This window comes from Haliotis rufescens, unplaced genomic scaffold (genome assembly GCF_023055435.1).
Source record: "Haliotis rufescens isolate VD_foot unplaced genomic scaffold, xgHalRufe1.0.p SCAF_4, whole genome shotgun sequence".
NCBI classification, from domain to species: Eukaryota; Metazoa; Mollusca; class Gastropoda; order Lepetellida; family Haliotidae; genus Haliotis; species Haliotis rufescens.
In genome coordinates, this window is record NW_025964112.1 from 22,953,307 (window position 1) to 22,975,767 (window position 22,461).

Below are 22,461 nucleotides of genomic sequence, written 5' to 3' on the forward strand. Positions count from 1 at the left end.
AGAAACTAGTTTAATTCCCAACATGGACACACTTTTTAGTGATAAGGCTGAAAGGTTTCTACAAGCAGCGTAAATCCTTTCTCAGAGCTCAATTAAATGTTAAATATATATTTTAAAACCATCTCCAGTTATGGTATTATTTTTCTCCTTTCCAGTGAAATTGATTTCCTGACTTAAGAAACCAATAGAACCAATAAAGGGATCTTGGCCCAGGAAAATTGGCATTTACAGCAAGTTTGATTAATATAATTTCAGTAGCATTACATATGTCTGCTTTGTATGATAGCTTTCTATCTAACATCTAATTATAACAAGAATTGCACAGAGCAAAGATTTCAGTTTCACACATGGCACTGATGGACAGTCTTAATTGTCTTAGACTGGGCACATTGACCATTGGGTGTTGTTTTCCTTTCAGTGAAAAGAGACCTTGCACTACATATTCTTCTGTCAGTTGCCTTAAACATATCAGAACGTTCTTATGTTTCTTTCTCCATGCTTGTCATCATCGGATTTGTCGTTGGTACACCCAGTGTCACTCTGGTAGGAGGACATGTGCTGGGTGTTAGATGTTTTGGTCCCACCTTGATGTATACATTCACTGATACAACAGTCGCATCCGATGTAGTTATCTTAAACTACATATCCCATGATGCATTTGGTTGCACCTATCTACCTATCAAGACTTTCCAATGAAAAAGCTGAGCTGCTTACCTAGAAGTATGTAAAATAGGGTCCATGGTAATCTCTCAGGCAGCTAATGGAAATGGTTTCATGTTTGGCCTTCAAGATCATGATATATTTATGTCAGCCTCTGAAGAACTCCTACTCTTAATCATGATGCATCAATACTCAAAAGCTTTCTTGGAATAACATCAGCTCTTGTTAGGCTAGGCTAATGGGAGGACATATGTCCTAGTCGTCACAGTGGAGTTGTCCTTGAACTGTGCCCAGATGCCCTGCTTATGGGCTCAAACCCTCAACCCTCCTCATTTGTGATCCTTAAGCATCATGCTCCTGGATTTCACCAAAGTAATGAAGTCTATGAAATGTCTAAGAAAATGTTCAATGAAGTTGATGAACTTAAATTTGTGAAATCTTTGTAATATGAAACCAAACTTGAGTGAAAGTGTTTTGTGTAGGAAATTGTGTAAATGTTGAGGAGGTGCAAACTTTGGGACAGTATGGGATACTCTGCTCTGCTCTGCTCTCCAGTGTCTGACCCTCAGGCATCTCTCAGGCATCTCTCAGGCATCTGACCCTCTCAGGCATCTGACCCTCAGGCATCTCTCAGGCATCTAACCCTCTCAGGCATCTGACCCTCAGGCATCTCTCAGGCATCTAACCCTCTCAGGCATCTGACCCTCTCCGGCATCTCTCCGGCATCTCTCCGGCATCTGACCCTCAGGCATCTCTCAGGCATCTCTCCGGCATCTCTCCGGCATCTGACCCTCAGGCATCTCTCAGGCATCTGACCCTCTCAGGCATCTGACCCTTTCAGGCATCTGACCCTCTCCGGCATCTGACTCTCTCAGGCATCTGACCCTTTCTCAGGCATCTGACCCTCTCAGGCATCTGACCCTTACAGGCATCTGACCCTCTCCGGCATCTGACAACTCCGGGATCTGACCCTTTCAGGCATCTGACCCTCTCAGGCATCTGACCCTCAGGCATCTCTCAGGCATCTGACCCTCTCCGGCATCTGACCCTCTCTCCGGCGTCTGACCCTTAGATATCTCTCAGGCATCTGACCCTCTCCGGCGTCTGACCCTCAGGCATCTGACCCTTTCAGGCATCTGACCCTCGGGCATCTCTCAGGTATCTGACCCTCTCCGGCATCTGACTCTCAGGCATCTGACCCTCTCCGGCATCTGACCCTTTCAGGCATCTGACCCTCTCCGGCATCTGACCCTCAGGCATCTCTCAGGCATCTGACCCTCTCCGGTATCTGACCCCCTCTCCGGCGTCTGACCCTCAGATATCTCTCAGGCATCTGACCCTCTCCGGCGTCTGACCCTCAGGCATCTGACCCTCTCAGGCATATGACCCTCTCCGGCATCTGACCCTCGGGCATCTCTCAGGCATCTGACCCTCTCCAGCATCTGACTCTCAGGCATCTGACCCTCTCCGGCATCTGACCCTCAGGCATCTGACCCTCAGGCATATCTCCGGCATCTGACCCTCAGGCATCTGACCCCCTCTCCGGCATCTCTCCGGCATCTGACCCTCAGGCATCTGACCCCCTCTCCGGCATTTGACCCTCAGGCATCTGACCCCCTCTCCGGCTTCTGGCCCTCAGGCATCTCTCAGGCTGGTTGATGTCAGCTGCTCCCATGACAACTGAAGTGTCTGGCTGGGAGATAGTACAGCAAATGAATGGATGTAAAGGCCTGTCAAATACAGTTCTGTATACAATGAATAGAATATTCATGATGTGTTGTCAAATACCCAGAAGTGTCTTTTGTGGAAAATCAATTATGTAAGAAGATTATTTGTTGATTAGACCAGAAGATTGCCAGTTTTCAGATCCACTTGACAACATTCACATAATGATTGTGCTGAAAGTAGGTGCATGTGTTCAGTGTAGAACAGAAATCAACAGGATGGTCTGACTGAGAAAGCAATATGTGAAATGCTGGACTTACTCATTGATAACATCCATGTAAACTACTGGGGTAAGACATTTAGACAAGAAGTAGGTATCCCAAAGGGCATAAATTGCGCTTCCCTTCTTGCTGATCTGTTTGTTTATGCATGTGAATTGGAATTTCTGCTTGGATTGGCAAAGTCAAAACAAAGTAATTTGGCCAAGAAGCTTCAGATATATCCATGATCTGATATCATTCAATGACCATCAAATAGCCAATTCCCTTCCACTGATTTACCCACCTGAACTAGATATAAAGGAGACCAGCAAGACCACCTCATCTTTTTGTCCCCAGCCGCGCGAAAGCGCGAAGCGGGGGATATAGTATTCACGACCGTCCGTACGTACGTCCGTACGTCCGTCCGTACGTCCCACCTGTTTGTTGCCGCGATATCTCAAGAACTAAACACAGGATTGTCTTCATATTTGGAACTGTGGTGTATATACAGACTCCGCAGACACCAGTCGGTTTTGGTGACCTTGACCCAATTTTCAAGGTCACAGCAGGCAAATCTGCTTTTGGAGTTGGAAAACGGTGTTGCCGCGATATCTCAAGAACTAATCGCTGGATTGTCTTCATATTTGGTACTATGGTGTATATACAGGCGGGGGACATTTCGTCACTTCTGTGACAAATACTTGTTCATATTTAGATCTATGCATAAAGATTCGGATAGACAAGACACTCTCCACAAGTCTGTATGACCAGAGGGATGTCTTCAACTGTCCATTAGTCAACTTTCCCTTTATGTCAAGCAATATTCCTGCAGCTCCAGCCTTATGTGTCTACATTTCAAAACTTTTGAGGTACAATCGAGCATGCTCTTTCTCCAAAGATTTCAAAAAGTGTTAAAAAGCTCTTGCTCAAAAGTTGCTTGATCAAGGTTACTACATTCAAGGCCTTAATTAAGCTTTCGAGGAGTTTTATGGTAGACATGTGGAGAACATGTCCAAATCAGCAACAAAAATATGTCCGATGCAATTTCTTATTTTGACTTGTACCAAATGTTCCCGTCTTTTTTTAGGTGAACAATTGACTTGCCTTTGCATGTGTTTGTGATGGGTTCCATAGGTGGGGCAGGATATGCTGATCTTTTTGTGAACATCTGGTATCATCACAATTTGATAGTGATTCATAAACACATACTTATGATATGGTTGGAATTGTAAAATCAACTCTGCTTTTAGCAAAGGGTTTTGTCACTTTTATTTGCTGATAGACTAGTAATGTTAAATCTGTTTCTGAAAGTAATTGACTTGAGTTGGACAGAGAACAGTATGCACTGTATTTCAGAATCATATTGATGAGAAAAGAAATTGTGTTCTGGTTTCTTAATTCTGCAAAAGTTTCAATGAAAAATGAGTTTTGTTGTTACACAAATGAACTCCATCATGTAGTTTGTCATTGTCAGTTGTTGCAGCATGGCTGATTAATTGAAGACTTCCATGCAGTCATACTTGGACAGTTTCATACTCTAGTACCGAGATGGAGACATCTGACCATCTGTCAGCTGACCCTATCAGGGTGTAAGGAATGAGACAATCCTTTTAGTAATGTATGTGTATATGAAACTTGACCGAGCATTGAACATCTTGTCTGTCGTTTCAGAAGGTGCTATATTAAGTGAGCGTGAGCAGGATGACACTCGAGCGTAATGCCCAACCCGAGTACACACAGCAGAGCATGTCGACCACGACAACCTGTACCTCCAAAGCCATCGACATACCCAAGAAAGATGAGCCGATGTTCAGTAGAAACAGCCCTAACATGCTCAATGTCCTCACAGCCAGCTCGGACTTCGAGTTCTCAAATAGGTGAGTTTCATAATGTGTTTATCGATCAGGAGCTTCGGGGTTAGTAATTGGATTTAGGGCAAGCTTGGGCAATTAGGTGTTGTGTCCTAGGTACACTTGGGGATTGGATGCACCAGCATGATATGGAATAAGAGTTTTTGATGAAGTAACTGATGTTTTGATAAGTCAAATTATGTTATCAATATATAGGTTTCTTTGGATCAGTTTTGTTGTATCAGATATTCATTATAGGAGTCATTGCATTCCTGTGTCAGATGAACGTAGTATTCTTGTGTCAGATGAACATAGTATTCCTGTGTCAGATGAATGTAGTATTCCTGTGTCAGATGAAAGTAGTATTCCTGTGTCAGATGAACGTAGTATTCATGTGTCAGATGAACGTAGTTTTTCTGTGTCAGATGAATGTGGTATTCCTGTCAGATGAACGTAGTATTCCTGTGTCAGATGAACATAGTATTCCATTGTCAGATGAACGTAGTATTCCTGTGTCAGATGAACGTAGTATTCCTGTTTCAGATGAACGTAGTATTTCTGTGTCAGATGAATGTAGTATTCCCTTGTCAGATGAATGTAGTATTTCTGTGTCAGATGGACGGAGCATTCCTGTGTGAGATAAACGTACTATTCCATTGTCAGATGAACATACTATTCCTGTGTCAGATCGACGTAGTATTCCTGTGTCAGATCGATGTAGTATTCATTGTCATGATCAATACTTCCTATCACAGCTGTTTACATATTTTCTCCATCATTATATCAGAAATGATCTCAGCATGACCGCATCAAGGTATCCTTCAAGTGTAGAATATTGATTAGATTCATTTATGGACTAAAGTACTTTGTTTTCTGTTTAACACATGTGTACTGATAGTCATTTCTGGGAAACATTCAGCTATTCCAGTAGAAGAAGAGCTTCTGAAATAGATCAGATTAAATATGTACATTATTATCTTACAGACTTCTTAAACAAATGAAGTCAATATTTCTTTTGTTGGTTCCTAATCAAAATCCAACAGGAAGTGAGCATACCCTGGGAGACATACCATGTGGTGATTCTTTGTTGTGTTCACAACGAACTAGAAACACAATGAGAGTGAGTGAGTCTCAGATGTTTACCACCTCGATGAAACCCACGAGCACGGGTATGGTGCTGACAAACCTAGAAACATAATTGGGGCGAACCGGGATTCGAACCCACAATCATAGGTTTCTGGCGTTCCCAAGAGATACAATTCTGCACAATGAATCGCAGCGCCTTAGATGACTGGGCCTACCATGATCCCCATAATGAGAGCATTTAATAATTCAGTTTGTTACAATAACCAATCCTTCAAGCAAAGACTAACGAAACCTCTTTGGGCCTCTGATGTAGATGTGTAATGCTATGATGGGATCAAGAATTTATCTAAACATGGATCAATTTATTGTGTCTATTTTCATTTGAAGAGGGATTTCAATAGACTTCAGAAAATATACATATTGTCATCTCTCACAAGGGTATATTCATGGCGTGGACCACTTGTGGCTGCTAGAATTATACAGTTGTTAATCAAAGATCGCAAGGTTAAGGAGATTTAGATTAAGATTCGTTGAAACTATATCATGCCTTTTAAACGAAATTTAATCTTCTTTAGTCTGTAAAAGAGGCATGAGAAAATGAATTTCAAATTAAATCAAGTTTTCGATCTTCAATCTCATTCATTTCATGTCTTTGAAATGACAGCCTCATTTTGAATGAGAAGATGAATGACCTCTCTGGATGACAACTTTCTTGTGAAAGGAAGGACAAACTTTCCACATCAAAGCACAATCATTTTTCAACTTACGCTGAATGATACCACAACTTGAAATCCAATTATTTGAGAAACCAAATCATCAAATTGACCCGTTTAAGTGGACCCTTGATCTTGGACCTTCCATCAATTGTAGGAACCATATTTTGGAGCTACCCTCGATTCCATGATCATTTCATTAATTCCTTCAATGCTCACACTGTTCTGCTGGAACGTCAATACATTCTATTCACAGTTGCCTGTTGTGGGAGCTGCTGATTAAGCATACAAATGCTACACGCTATCAAAATTACAACCAATTTCATTAGGTAAATGTTGCCCTAACAGCCAAACCCTGGTAAGATTTAGCCATCATTTTGGTGTTCATCAATCTGCCAAGATGTTCTTGCTGGGTAAATTGTCTTGGAATAAGTCAATCTCAGATGTCGCTCTAAAGGATGAATCCATGTGTTCCCACTATTGATCATAGACTTCTACAGGCAAGAAGTTAGTCATGACGAGGGCAGCAGCACCGTCCCTGGTGACCCGTGCAGATCTGGGTTAGAATAGGTCTTCAGCATCTAATGCTTGCCGTAAAAGGTGACTGCTTGTCATAAGAGACGACTGATGGGATTGGGAGATCAGGCTCGCTGACTTGGTTGTTGCATACATCGTATCCCAATTGTGTAGATCGATGTACATGTTGTCAATCACTGGATTGTCTGAACCAGATTCAATTATTTACAGACCGTCGTCATATAGCTGGAATATTGCTAAATGCGGCGTTAAACAAAAAAACAAAACAAAATATTAGTCCTGTCAGTGGGTTTGCATATTGTTATCAGGTTTTCACTTTGGTAATTTGGATAAACTGAAAAAAACCCACTAAAAGTAGATTTATCAATGTCGGTGTTGACAAGGGACAATGTTCACTCTTGTTTTGTAGGAAGTTTTTGTTGTTGTTTTGTTCCACATTTATTTAATAAAAGTTACAATCAGGATTATTACATGGGTGGTGTGACAACAACAGTCTTCACTGTTATGGAGGGAAGGGTTACAGCACAGCTTAATGAACTGGAGTGTGCTAAAAACATGTGATTAGAACCTTAACATTTTCAATGAAGCAAATGGGGATCTGATAGAAGGAATGGATGCTACATATGGACTACTAGGAGGCTTCATGGAAAACCTTGATGTGTCACAGGACCATGATGACCTGGGGTCATGTTCACACTATCAACCACTGGTTGGCCTGGTCCAGGGTAGACTACTTGCCACTGGGATAAAACAGTTGCTGGATAGTGTAGTCTTCTTGGAGTCTGTAGAAGAAGAAGTGACTAGCACAGTAGCTTGGGACATGAAACTCAAGTTTAATGCTCTATGAGGAGCTTCATTTTCCTGTTTATCATGTACTGTTTGATATTGTTTTTGTAACTTGAACTGACATCTAACAATGAAGTAAAGCCACAGGAGTACAATTTCAGCAGCCAACAGTCCAATATGGCACCAAGATATTGCCACTTGAGACATAATTAATAAACAGAACTATCATAGAAAGTACACACTTATCATATTGATACTATAGCAGGTTTGAATATAACACTTCTTTGAAGTAGCCTTACCGATGCCCACATGATCGGGTCCACACCCACTTCCACCCACAGGGGCTGTCGGGTACCCTAGTGGTTAAAGTGTTAGCTCATCACGCCAAAGACCCTGATTCGATTCCTGACATGGGTACAATGTGTGAAGCCCATTTCTGGTGTCCCCCACTGTGATATGTCTGGAATATTGCTAAAAGTGGCGTAAAACCATACTCACTCACTCACCCACTTCCACCCACAGCCATGAAAGCCTGGTCAGTATTACGATCTGTCCATCAGATTTATTCATGTTTGGCTTGCAGTTACTGTGCCTGTCAATAAGTCAGAAAACTGACGTTACTTTTACACCCTATGACGTCTTTGTTTTTTAGAATGGGCATTCTTCCATTTACGTATCCAAATTGATCTGCCAAGTGAGGAGCTGTTTCACTCGCCGCCTCCTGTTTATGAAGCTGTAGAAGCTTGGCTGCAGTTGTTCCCTCATCTTGTGGCCATCTTTATGGTGATAACTATTTGCCCCACGCAAGATTTATGATGGGAATTGAGTATCTGATTGCACAGATGAGTTGTGCAGTGAGAGGCGTTCTGTGGAACAGGGATTCTAAGAATTACACTTCTGATAATGATAACGTTTCAAAATGTTGGCTTTGTCCAAAGCAAAAAATAATTTGATGTAAGTTTTCTTTTTGTCATGGTTATTGTAGCTTTTGAAACTTTGAAATGACTGGAAAGTTATCTACTTTAGTTTCATTTTTTTTATACCTCAAACAGTTTGACAGTAAATGTCAAACAGTTTGAACTACAGTGAAGAACAAATCTGCCAGGCGATGGAATGTACATGTTTTAAAAGTAGTGTTGTAGCTACCATGGGTCCTATCTGATTCATTTATCCAAAGTTTGGGATATTTCCCACGAGTGATCCTATCTCTGTTATCAAAACCATCTGAAACCAAGATTTTGGCCATGTCAACCAGTAAACAATTATTACATACACATATACTGTCTCATACCATATATGTCACAGAAGAGGTCATAAATTAGTAATATGTTGAGTGTTTGTTCTTTCACAAAGAACATCACTGTACATGTGTTGCCTTGTTCCTTCAATTAATGAAATGACACCATATATAAAGACCGGTAGATGTAGTCAAATCGAACATCCCTCTTTTCTTTCTTCATTGTGTAATTGTAATCAGGTGGCTTTATCAATCAGTCAACTCCATAATAAGTGACATTACATCAATGAATGCCGTGCGCGACCTGTGCCAATAAGCAACACATGCACGAGACCAGGAGTGTTCACAATGACAAGTTACATTGCATGATAACAGGGATAAATCTATGGATATTTTTCATTATGTACAATAGCTGCTACAATAACTACAGTCAGATAACAATATAAAAACTGTGTGATAGAACTTTTTCAACGATGAAATGAGATACTTTACATACATGTCCATTGTTGATTTCCTAGAATTGGCTTTATGCAAATCTTTTTTTTTACTCAGGCCTAAATTTCATTGGTTGAAATTAACCTGTGTTGGATATGATGAAGTGGGTCATGCGGCATTTGATAAATTGAAATTCAAGTGAAATAAATTATCGGCAAGCACTTGCATACAACTGGTATTTTGTGTTGGCCAATTGCAGCCACACACCGAATAACGTGACCCCATCTTGACAATATACTTCTAAAATAGCAGTTTTGCTTTGTTCTCAAACAATTATGAGTGAGTGAGTGAGTTTGATGTGGGAGGAAAGCCTGACGTGATGCAGGTCTTGGACGTTTACCACTCTGGTGAAACCCAGCATGGGTATGGTGCTGACAGACAAAGAAACTTAATTGGATTGAACTGGGATTTGGACCCACATTCATAGGTTCCTGGTAGGCCGAAGGGATGCAACTCTGGACATCAAATTGCCACACTTAGACAGCCAGGTCTCATGTGAACTCTTTCAGGGGTCGGGCAAGCAGCTATAGTTTAAATGCTGCAATAAAACATTTTGATACCATGGGGATGCCGAAGCAGAGTAGGTTGCTAGTATATAAATGCTATATTGATTGTATGTCAACCTACACTAAGGATTTGAATTGTTGCTCATGCTACCAACCACTGGTTGCCTGACTCTTGACAGTTTAGAACTGTTCCCTGTGATATAGGGATATAACTGCATGTTTGGAAGGTTTGCTGTTGGTACAGTGTGACCTTGACTAATGTTCTCCTTTTCTCTGCAGTATGCTCCGCTTGGAGCATGAAGTTGACCAGCTGAGCCTCACAGAGAAGTCCTCCTCAGACTCCACGCCATCCCCCACATTTGCCCGGTCGGCACCGGTAACTCCGATCCACAATCCATCTGGCAGTGTGGACGTAGGCTACCGGGATGGCACACAGAGAGGTTTCTTTGAGGGGCTGCTGGGCTGCCTCCGTCCGGTATGGACCATCATTGGCAAAGCAGCAGCCGCAGAGCTGAAACAACAAGGTAGGATAGTCACCTGCAGATGTAGTGCAAGGAGTAATTATGTTTTGCTGAAGAGATGTAACATGTGCAGGATGACATTGAAGTACATGTAGTGTGCCATGAATTAGTTCATATAATTTGAAACTGGTTTGAGGAAGATATATCATTTATCGTGTCTGCTGTTATTCCACAGTTGATTGACAGAAGGTTATGTGTCCTAAATGAATGATACTTAACATTATTTGGATAAATCATTCACGGGTCACACTGGAGAACTGGGCTCTATTCTCTACATGGGTGAATTGTGTGCAGCCCCTTATGTGTCTCCTGCTGTGATATTGCTGGAATATTGCTTAAAGTGGCACCATCCTCAATTATGATGACATTATTCTGCCCTTCTTCTAATGTGAGTTATTCATGTAAGGGTCCTCTTCTCTAGATGACTGGGAGATTCCTTTTGAGAACATCACTGACCTGCAGTGGTTGGGGAGCGGGGCGCAGGGTGCTGTGTTCCTGGGAAAGTTGACAGGAGAGGAGGTAGCAGTCAAGAAGGTCCGCGACGTCAAGGAGACAGACATCCGCAATCTCCGCAAACTCAACCACCCGAACATCATTGCTTTCAAGTGAGTACTGTAGCAATACCTCAATGCTGGGGAAACCACAGTCTATAGAAATTCATTTTATGTGATGTCAATCAGTTTGTTGGTAAATATATCTAAAATACTATAACACTCCACCTTCATTTTATAACATTCCTCCAGGTGACTATTCTGTGTAACATTCCACCAGGTGATTATTCTGTATAACATTCCACCAGGTGACTATTCTGTATAACATTCCCCCAGTCGACTATTCTGTATAACATTCCTCCAGATGACTATTCTGCATGATATTACATCAGTCCAAAGTGAAGTAATGTCATTTGAAATATAAAAATGAGATTTTTTTGGCACTTAAATTTCCACTTGAGAGATTGGTTGGGAAAGAACAGCTAGGCTGCAGTGCTTTCTGTGCCTTCTCAGTGTGAGTAATGATATCCCAAGATACCACTGCTGGTGTAGCCTAGAGCTGATGCATATATGCTTGTTACAGGGGAGTATGTACGCAGGCGCCCTGCTACTGTATCATCATGGAGTACTGCCCTTATGGACAGCTGTATGAGTTGCTTCGTGATGGCAAGGAAATACCGCCCACACTCATACTGGACTGGACCAAACAGATTGCCAGTGGAATGAACTACCTCCATTCACACAAGATCATACACCGGGATCTAAAGTCACCCAAGTAAGTTATGACAGTATCCTAGATATGATATTGGTTATTGAGCTGTTGTATTGAGTAATATATTTTCTAGGGATGTCGCAAAACATTTCCTGTTGTGTTTCCAAACTGTGAATTAGATTTTTATTTTATTTTGTCATCATTATACCATTATTCTCATTTGGCAATACTGAAAATTCTCTTCATCAATAGTGCTCCTGTTTTTAAGACACCGTCTAGCAGTGTACCAAAGATCTTGCACTTATCAGCTGATGTACTCACTCTGTTTGGATTATGTTCTAACAATCCTCTAATCAGGACATTTACATCATAATAATTATTGCTGTGGTATAGAGTGGGATGTTTTGTTTTGCAGCGTGTTAGTGGCCAGTAATAATGTGGTGAAGATCTCGGACTTCGGCACGAGCCGAGAGTGGAATGAGAAGAGCACCAAAATGTCGTTTGCTGGGACCGTTGCCTGGATGGCGCCTGAAGTCATCAGGAATGAACCCTGTTCGGAGAAAGTGGACATCTGGTATGTCAGCATGGAGATCATTTTAACTGATGTTCCTGTGATATGGTAAAGGAGTGGTTGAACATTCCAAGAACTCATTGCCTTCACATCGCTGATTCCTGTTGAACATATGCATGAAGAGATTTCTTGTATCTTCTATGTTGAGATTCCATGTGTGTCTGTTTCCAGGTCGTTTGGTGTGGTGGTGTGGGAGTTGCTGACTGGAGAGATTCCTTATCGGGATGTTGACTCGTCGGCCATCATCTGGGGCGTGGGCAGCAACAGCCTTCACCTCCCGGTGCCGTCAACCTGCCCTGAGGGCTTCCAGTTGCTCATGAGGCTCTGTTGGTAAGACGCATCTCACAGCTCTCTTCACAGTTCTCCTCTTTGATTGGTTCTGGCAAATAAAAATCTGGTAACAATCCTTTGACTTGGATGTTCTGTTGATAGTCATGGGGTGGCGATTTGGTCACACAGTACATCAAAGGGAATAAAGGTTACGAACATGCAGTCACATGCATTTAGAGCTTCAATACTGTATGATGTAGATTATAGAAATAGTGTCATGAAAGTCAGGTATGCAGGGATTTACTGGACACGGATTTCTGCGTCATATATTCATAAAACTTCAAGACTGGCACATTATAGTACTTACTAACCTCCACTGACATCATCCTATTGTTCTCCGGTCGGTTTAAGTCTGTTGTATTATTTCCAGGATTTTATATAATATCCCTGGGATTTTATTTGGTATCCTAGGCATATTTGCTATATAATATGTTAATATCCATGGGGTTTTATATATACAACTTTCGTTTACATTGTAACATATAAATGTGTCTTGCTAGAATTTCTTTTTTAGGCATTGAGTCCTCAGGACTCCTCATGATAAATAACAAATGTACATCCATGTGTATGGCGTGAAAGTGATTTATGACCATGGTTACCAATAGATATGTCATGTATCGCCTGTATTTCCAGGAGTGCCAAGCCCCGCAATCGGCCATCGTTCCGGCAGGTGTTGATGCATCTGGAGATAGCATCCCCAGAGCTACTCAACTACAGCCGGGAGGACTTCATGGAAGAGCAGGTAACTCAAGTCTGACCATGTCTAGGCTGCTGGGATAGGATGAGATGATGTTCGGTAAAAGTGTTCAGGATAGGTCGGAACACAGTGGTTACAATTAATTTTGTTATTGCTACTTCTCTGCCTGACTAGTTGAGATAAGTTTATATTCTAATGGATTGAAATTGTGTATGTCTCCTTATCTGCAGGTAAAGTGGCAGGAAGAGATCCGGGAGCTCTTCATGAAGATGCGATCCGAGGGGTCCCACTTTCCTCAGCTGGAAGAGGAACTCATCCGGCGCAGGAAGGAAGAACTCAGGTAACAGGATGGACATACATCACAAATCTGTCAAAACTACATTGTAATCAAAATGTGTGAAGGAAACTAGGGGAACTAGTAACAGCAAGTGACAAGTACTATTGCATGAATGAGCAGAGCCAGGTGCTGACTGTAGCATAGTCTTTTACCCATTCAGAAATATATTGTGGCTCATCTGCATTCTCATTCAGGGGGAAACTTGTATGAGTAACCTTATCTATACTGTCAGTATTTGGTCTGAAGGAATATGTGTGTTGTTGCAGACATGCCCAGGATGTGCGGGAGCACTATGAGCGGAAGTTGGAGCGAGCCAACAACCTGTACATGGAGCTAACAGCGTGCATGTTGCAGCTCGAGAAGAGGGAACGAGAGCTGATCAAGTAAGTCCTTCTACTGTTGGCTGTTCATCTGTTACCATGATGCATTCGACTTGTATCTGTCGTATGTTGGACAAATACAAGTTGGTATGATAAAAAACATTAACAAATTCTAGTGATTTTGAAACGATTTTCATGACATTGTTATTTGGTGAGAATGTTGTAATATCAAGTCCCTAGTTCATGTCCTTGTCAGTGTTGTGACCAGTGACTGATCAAGAGGTGTTCATGTAAACACATGATACCTCAGTTCCTGCAATTGGTTTATCAAATGTACATAATTGTTTCTTAAAGGAGAGAACAGATGCTGGCGTTGTACTCAAAGCGACGGAAAAGTATTGTCCGTCCAATCATCAAAGCCCAGGAGAAGCTAGATAGAATTGGGAAGAAGAGATGCTACAGATCTTCTGACCCTGCAAGGTAGATCTGTCAGTGTGTACTATAGCATGTGTCGGGATCAGTGTAATCTCATACCAATGTTTATAAACCATGAGAACAGTTTTGAGAATGTGATTCAGTAAGTGCAAGCTCCATGCAGGCACTGAAGAACCCATGAAGTGTTGGAATGCATGAGATCAGTAGATACATTGAGGAGTGTGTGGATTTGTGTATTGTACTTATTTCTATATATTGAGTATTTGAATAAAGTAATAATAGGCCACTTACAAAGTGCCAGACTCAACACCACGTGTGTCTTCTCTCTGTGTATGACATCATTACATGTCTAGGTATTTGTGTGCAATCAAACTGCATTCTGAGCTTGCTGGGGAGTATACAAAATCTATAAGGTATCTAAAGTTAATGCTGTGTAACACGAATTATGATTTGAATTGAATTGTAATTAGTTTACTTGCCATCTTCTTCAGTCCGGACTCGCAGAAGACTGAAGGTAGCATGACCACCAGTTCTGAACAAGTTCTTCCATCACCCACAAAAATGCGCTACCGAAAGAATCGTCACCGGCGCAGCAACAGCCGTGGATCGCTGAAGGACATTACCTCGCCTATACGAAGCCCATCGAAGGACTCAAGTCAAGATGAATCAAAAACTAAACGGGTGACTTTGCATCCAGGCCCAGGTTTGGCTGTGAGAAGAGAAAAGAAAAATGAATCGGACTGTCCTGATAAGAACAAGAATCAGAATTTAGATGAGCGTAATTTGAACGATGTTTGTTTTGGGTGTGATGGAGGATGTAGTGATATCACATGCAGCAGCAAGAGGTCAAGTCAGGTCAGCGCGGATGTTGAAAGCAATACGTGTGACTCGCCATGTAATAGCCCACGACATCAAGTTCACCAAGTGTATAATATTGTCGAGGTTGAAAACACCAATCAGCCTGACTTTCAATCAAAAACAACAATTCTAGAAAAAGACTCGAATGAAAATCTGAATTGTCCCATCGACACAGCAGATATAGATATCAAAGACATTAAGGAAATTACAAGTGAGGATACTATTATCATCACAGCTGATAATACAGTAGGACATAGGGCAGACAACTCAGTGTTAGAAAATGCCCAAAAAACTGTGTCTGTATCAATGAAGAGGACGAGAAGTGATCCAGAAATTTCGCCAAAATGTTTGTCACCAAATCTGCCGAGGCTACGAGACAAGTCTGACAAGAAAGTTGCAGTTAAATTCAGAAATGTCAAGGTTAGTTTCAAGGAGGTTTAAGACACTGATCAATAGATAAAGAGATGAAAAACCAAGTCACTTGAAATGTTTGGGAAATCATGCAGAGTGTTTGAGTGGGTCATCCAGATAATGGAGTCTAGTTTTACTGTTGATATGATACCACTGTTTTCATAATGGTAGCTAACCACTTTGGCATATGGTGGAAGACACTGAACAAAAAGGATACTCATATATACATTTATGTGGTGTCATATTTAATTTATTCCACATTTCAAACAATTTCAAGGTCTTGTGTCTATTATCAGAAAACATTTCTGTGAAAACAGTTTTCTTGTAATCTTATGAGTACTTTCCAATTTGACATGCATAAACTGAATTCATTTTGTGTACAGCATTCAGCAGACACAACGTCAGAAGAAGAAGGGGAGGTAAGCGAGGATGAAGCCCGGCGACGGAACCTGTGTCGTCAGTCTATATCCACGCTCAGCTCCGAGGGAGGTGTGTTCTCAGAGGAGGAGGAGGAGGAGAACACAAGCGAGGTGTCACATAACATGGGGCTTATGTCCACCAACAGCGCCGAAAACCTCCAGATGGAACTAGCCAAGTGTACATACGCCTCCGATGGACTGTCGGACCGCGAGATGACTGTCAGGAAGATGAAGAGCCAAGTTTCATCACCCCCAGAGAGGATATATGAGGTATGTTATAGACAGCAAATCATATTAAAACTTAAGGGAGTGACTTGTGGTTTAATGTTGCTATTTAGTGTTTCAGCAGCAGTAGGTATAGATGTTCACCGTCATGTCAGGTGAAATCTGGTAGATCAAAGGATCCAGGTAGCTAATGGGTACAACTTTATGCAAAGCTTTGTCATTTGTAACCATGCAGTGACCCATCTCTTGTATTTATTGATGGGGATCTAAACCTTGGATGAAGTTTGTGTCATTTTTCTGTGACATTCAGAGCTCCATTTTGGTAATAATTCTTATCGATGACCTCAACTTAAGTCAGTTTGTATAACTAATAACAAGATGTACAAAATGCATTTGGTACACTGGTTATTTACTGATCAGATGATATGTGTATTGTGTTTAATGAATCAAAGGATGTTTTTCTTTTCAGAACCCTCGTTCAGATTCCAGTTCTGACTCTGATGAGTGCTCCAATTCAACTGTATCAACAGTTCAGAGAAAACGATCCTTTGAAAAGAAGCAGTGGTAGCCAAGGGTTTTCATTTTGGAAAAGACTTTGTTTTGAGAGAGGCAGCATTGACGATAGTCACACGACTTTCGCCAGTTAGAAGAATAGGACCTTCAAATTGTGTCACACGTTTTGATATCTGCTTGCATCATCTTGTTGAAAAACAAGAAAAGAAGGAAGCAATTTCTTACCTTGTAGACTTGAATCTAGTTTTGCTGTCGGGCATATTCAAGTTTTTTGTTGGTGGAATCAAATTATGGATATTCCAGTCCCATATTGTTTTGATTTCCTTGTCATAATGTTTCAAAGAGTGTGACAATGGAACACTCTGTGAGGAGGACTTGCAAGGTATGGGACCAGTGTTTTCTGCCTCAGGATCATTTGAACTCAGTGATATTTTCCTTTTACTGCTTAACTTTCGCCTGTGAGCTTGTTGAAACAGTGCCAATGTACTGACGCTATACAAGTGCACGGTTGGTCATGTTTGTCAATTTGCCGGCTTGTGGGCATCATTTCCGGATCCACAGACATATGTGATGAGGGACCTACTGAATTTTGTGGAGTTTCTGGCTCAGAGGACTTTGCTGCAGAAGTTGTTGGATTGTTTATTGATTATGGAATATCACATTGAGTGATCATGCTTTGACAGGGATTTTAAAACATTGACATGAGTAGGTAATAATTGTGGAAATACTGAAGGATTAATGATATATTTTACCGACAGCAGTGAAACAGACATGGTTGAGTGGGATGTTATGAGTGTTCACACATGGATTTCCCAGGGTTTTCGATTGCAGGTGTTTTGTGATCGTCAATTTTAACTTGTTTATCCATGTTATTATCTTAAATTTTCTGAAGTTAGCTGTGAAGTTGAACTTTGAAAAGGTAAATTCTACAGCAATTATAAAAGGTCTTTGCTAAATGATTGTTACCTAATTTAGCAAGTGCAGTGTTAGATTGACACATAGACAATGGGAGTAGAAAGACAAACAAATCTTCACAAACAAAAATAAACTTTGTTGTTGATCCAATGATATAGGTAACAAATGGCTGTCAATGTTTCTGTGAATTGGTTGCAGATATGATCTCTACAATACACCATCATTTGTAGATTTTGCAGCAAAGTTCAAAGGGGTAATATTGCTCAAAATTCTTGTGCATAATGCTTAAAAAACACAAAAAATACAAAAATGACCAAAAGTAACAAACGACCATCTGAATGTATAAACCCCTTTGTATTTTTCTGCCAGGTTAAAGCTGCAATTGTTCTGTATATCATGTCCATATCAAAGCAAGTTACCATGTCATTTTCAGTGATGATTGACATTGTTATTGACACCAAACTCTCATCCAATCAGATAGCGTGTCCCATTTTTTTTGCTGTGTCAGCATTTCTGATTGGATGAAAGTCCATGCATTTGGTGCATTTTCTTGTTTTGTTGATGTTTTTTGTGTGTCAAAGCTTTATCAATATCCTCCCGTTTAACTCAACATCAGTTTTGTGGGTCTGTGTACACTACAGTTAGGTATTAAATGGAGTGTTTCACAGAAGTAAACACAGACACAAAGTTTATATAAGAAACTCATAATCTTTCTCCAACAGAAACAGCATTTGAGATTTTCCTGCTAGTCAGAAGCCAGAATCTAGTAAAACCTACTTCAGTCTGAATTCTTAGCTTATGACAGCACATCTGTCAAAAGTATATTCTTAAAACATGGAAGAAGCAGAACTTGAGGCTGGTAGAGTCCATGTTCCAGTTGTAACCATGAGATAAATACAGTTGGAAACATGTTAAGGTGACAAACAGTAGTAACATCAGACACAAAAACATGTGAGGGAAAAGATTCCGTGTTCTATAAGTGGATATATCAAATTTGAAGTAAATCTTTGCTAGATAATGGGAAAGAGTTGGTAGTTACAGGAGCAGAGTGCTGCTGCAGGTGCCTGCCTTGTAGTGTAGACAGACTCCATCATGTGCCACAGGTGAAGGCAGCTGACCATGTTGACTGTGTACTCAGCCCGCTTCCAGAGTGTGTTTGTTGTTTATTGATGGATAGCTGCGATAGTCGTAGAATGACAGGCTGTTCTCAAACCAACTCCATATGGTCTTGTAGCTCCTTGTTATCATCTCATTTGTGCAAATACCTGCTCGTTTTATCCATATTGGGCAGTAAATCTCAACCAATGTCATTAAAATCAGACATTTGTGCTTGCTACTGCTAAGCAAAAACCATTAGCAACCTTTAATTCCAGCATCGCTTACCAGATTGGCAAAGTGACAGTTGGAATGTGCTTTCTGATCATGCAACCTCGAACAACAGTTACGGCTTGTACGACTGATTCCGTCTTGTCTCTCGCTTCAAAGGGATAAGCATTTCAAACTTTCCATAGCCCATGAGAAGTATGGCCATACAATTTCGGCCATCTGTTCCAGATCTTTATGGAATGGAAGTTGCCAGCTTGAAACTAGCACCAAAAAGCTACAGAAACTGCTATCTGATTGGCTAATGTTGACTTCTAGTTCGGTCAAAGTTCACAAAAGGTTTTTCTGACATGACCTGGGATGCCCTCAGATCTTTCCATAGTGGTAGCAAGCACTGACATCTGAATTTTAATAAGATTTGAGTCAACACATATCAAAGGCATGTTGGCAGTAACATGTATGACATAAAAAGAAAGACAGTATTTGGGCCTTCTTGCTTTGTACATGAAGTAGGAAGAAAAGTACTTCTGATGAATTCCTGATTACTGGATTTGGGGAGAAAATAATGAGTAGTTTGTTGCATTTGAGATCAATTATACATGTGTATACAGTCTACCATACCTTGCATCTTTGAGATCAATTATACATGTCTATACAGTCTACCATACCTTGCATCTTTGAGAAATGGTTATTGCTAAACTAGACACGGCAATATTTCTTTGGAGATGGTTTGAGAATGACCTGATTTGTTTGGTTTGAGAGGTCCAGGTAGCCTTGACATAAAGTAATTCAAGAAAGGCTAGATGCTGATGAAAACACTGAACAGTTTTAAAGTAGAAGGGAAATAACTCTTTTAAGGACAATACTAAGAGAGATAACTATCAAGGTAGGCATGGCAAAATGACTGTTGTGTACAATGCAATAGTTTCAGTCTGTGATTTCAATAACACATTTTGTGCAATAATATCTTGATACATTCCTTCAACTTGCTTCAACATGTTACTTGGTATTTGATTACTGTTTCAGTGTGTACCAAATTTGATATGAAATATATTAAAAAACTTTCAACTGGACCTCTCAAAGTGAAGCAGAAGGATATGTAAGGGATGTACAGAGAGTGTTTTGTTTTTAAAAAATTTGTTTAAGTTTTGTTTGGTTCATCATCCATCGAATATCACACCTTTATTTTTCTCATGGAAAAGTGCTTTTGATGCTATTAACTACTCTGTTTTCAGAGTGCATCAGATATATTTTTACTTTTCAAGTATGTATTACAACATACGTTTCTGAGTCAGTCACATATCAGTATTTCATCATACACCGTGTGTTCGTTTCTCCTTTAATTGTTTTCTTCCTTTTCAACCACATCTTTGTTTTGGCATTTTCTAGTTTTCTTGAACAGATAGTAGAAAGTTGTACAAAGAAACAAAATGATAATGGAAGAGAAAATTTATTGGGAAAAATACTCGAATTAGGACAGTACCAAAAATAGTAGAAATAATTTTAGAAATAGGTTGATATAATGTGAGACTAAGTCAACATTACTGGTATATCTTTCAGAAATACAGTTTTACTAACACCAAAGAATTATTTTGGTTTGAAGTATTATATCTATCCATTATTTTTCGTTTTACCATTACGGTATCATTGCCTATGATTTTGTTTTTCCCATGATCTCGTTGTTGACATTTTATGAACAGTGTTGAAAGGAACCCAGGGATTTCTGCATAACAAAGCCATATTTAGAAGGGTTTCTTACTTAATTCAAACATTGACAAGTGACAGCATTCTTGTTGTATGTAAAGAATTGATAGTTTCATCCAAATTATTGTATTCAATTAACAGATACAATTTTTAAAGAACCATATCCATATCAGTCATTTACATTGACAGTACCCAAACCATTGTTGCAGTTTTGTTTTTGTCTCTAGTTTCCGATATTTTTGTATCAGTTTCTTATTTGGACCATATCTGTTTTTAATTTGTTTTTGTTCCTTATACTTCAACATATCCTTATATCATATTTATTTTCAAATTATTTATCTTATTCACATACATTTCACATAACAAAAATCCATCAAGTATAATCCATTTTCAAAGGATTAGCCATAATCCTTTGTCACATAATGGATTAGTGGAATCCATTGTCACATACAGGATTAACAATAGGTTATAATCAAAGTTATCATTTTGTACTTGTTTAATATACATGATCAGGGCTGGTCCCATGGCATTTTGTAATTTTCATAGCATATCAGGACTGTACAATTGTTCACAGTATTTATAAAAACATTCTCTTTTGTCTCTTGTAGACTGTTTTTGGTGATGGCTACTGATGCTACTAGGGACACTTGTAGTCTACATGATCTGGCTCACAATGAATATTACTAAACCACATTAATACAGGATGCAAAAACATAATTAAACTATTCAGTGTTAATTTCAAATATAACAATAATAAAATCATGCCGACTAATCATGAAGGGTGCATAACTTCAATTTGTTTGGAGCAATTACCTGTTTCAGTCCACTGTTAAGAACATATTTTGTTAGGAAGTGATTTTTTATACAAATACATACCAATTATTTTCCTGTTTGATGGATTTGGTAACCATGACAATACATCGTTGCTTGTGTTTTATGAAAGAACTCAAATCAGGAAATGAAAATATTTTGTTTATCAGTAGATTTAGTAATGAAGCTATTGTTTTAGGATCACAAGTTCTCATCATCATCAGTTATTATTTATGAATGAAATGAACATGTTTAAAATGCCAAACTGTAGTAAAAGTGTATTGGTTGATAAAACCCCATTTGATCTGCAAAATGTTACACAAGTCATTGCAAACTTACTATTTTTGACACAAGATTAAAATATAATTAAAACCAAACAAAGGCTTGTCCTAAAAAATTGTTGCACAGGGAAATAAACAACGGAAATGTTACTGAATTTGTTAATTTGTCCAAATATTACCTCAAATGGTCCATTCCTGAAATAATTTTATTCACAGGGTTGTTTTCCTGGGTGATATTTTGTATTACCTTTTGAGTAATAAAATATGAATAGTAACCTAGATCTGTATTACTACCTTTGAATTGGTTTGTGCTTGTCTTGTTAATTTTGAAGATTTTTCTGCTCTCTGTTGCATAGACTATTGTACATTCCAGAGTCATGTAGAGATTATTTGTGCATATGTAAATATGATATTAATATGCAATCTGTTGTGAAGTAAATAAATAACAAGAGGTCAAACTGGATCTTTGTTGTTTCCATTCCACACTGGACACAAGATACATGCGAGACAAGATTCAGTATCATTCACATGAAGCATCATTTCCCTCCTAATCCTACTGGGACACCTCAAATTCCCTTCCCCTCACCTCCCTTCCTAACACCCTCACCCCCCCTCAGAACACACTCACCCCCTTCAGAACACTCTCACATCCCTCAGAACACACTCACCCCCCTCAGGCCACCCTCAGAACACACTCACCCCCCTCAGGCCACCCTCACCCCCCTCAGAACACTCTCACATCCCTCAGAACCCCCTCACCCCCCTCAGGCCACCCTCACCCCCCTCAGAACAC

At 40.0% G+C, this 22,461-nt stretch overlaps 2 protein-coding genes across 9 annotated transcripts in view; one reads left to right on the forward strand and one right to left on the reverse strand.

Annotated features, from left to right (window-relative positions):
- The window catches only part of LOC125372248, a 42,993-nt gene extending 41,073 nt beyond the window's left edge, over positions 1-1,920 (reverse strand). Inside the window, exon 1 of the mRNA XM_048381538.1 lies at positions 1,802-1,920. Coding sequence (XP_048237495.1) covers positions 1,802-1,920 — 119 coding nt within the window. The remainder of the gene's footprint in view (positions 1-1,801) is intronic.
- The window catches only part of LOC124132180 (mitogen-activated protein kinase kinase kinase 13-B-like), an 85,271-nt gene extending 63,140 nt beyond the window's left edge, over positions 1-22,131 (forward strand). For 6 of the 8 annotated variants that reach the window (XM_046495943.2, XM_046495944.2, XM_048382294.1 and 3 more), the window contains 13 exons: positions 4,257-4,462; positions 10,075-10,319; positions 10,738-10,921; positions 11,391-11,582; positions 11,935-12,093; positions 12,262-12,420; positions 13,054-13,162; positions 13,348-13,457; positions 13,721-13,837; positions 14,129-14,254; positions 14,701-15,487; positions 15,862-16,167; positions 16,592-22,131. In XM_046495943.2, the coding sequence (XP_046351899.1) occupies positions 4,287-4,462; positions 10,075-10,319; positions 10,738-10,921; positions 11,391-11,582; positions 11,935-12,093; positions 12,262-12,420; positions 13,054-13,162; positions 13,348-13,457; positions 13,721-13,837; positions 14,129-14,254; positions 14,701-15,487; positions 15,862-16,167; positions 16,592-16,690 (2,769 nt within the window). In that variant the 5' untranslated portion in view covers positions 4,257-4,286 and the 3' untranslated portion in view covers positions 16,691-22,131. The remainder of the gene's footprint in view (positions 1-4,256; positions 4,463-10,074; positions 10,320-10,737; positions 10,922-11,390; positions 11,583-11,934; positions 12,094-12,261; positions 12,421-13,053; positions 13,163-13,347; positions 13,458-13,720; positions 13,838-14,128; positions 14,255-14,700; positions 15,488-15,861; positions 16,168-16,591) is intronic. The other 2 variants (XM_046495945.2, XM_046495949.2) reach the window with 1 other exon arrangement.
- Positions 22,132-22,461: the final 330 nt, after the last annotated feature.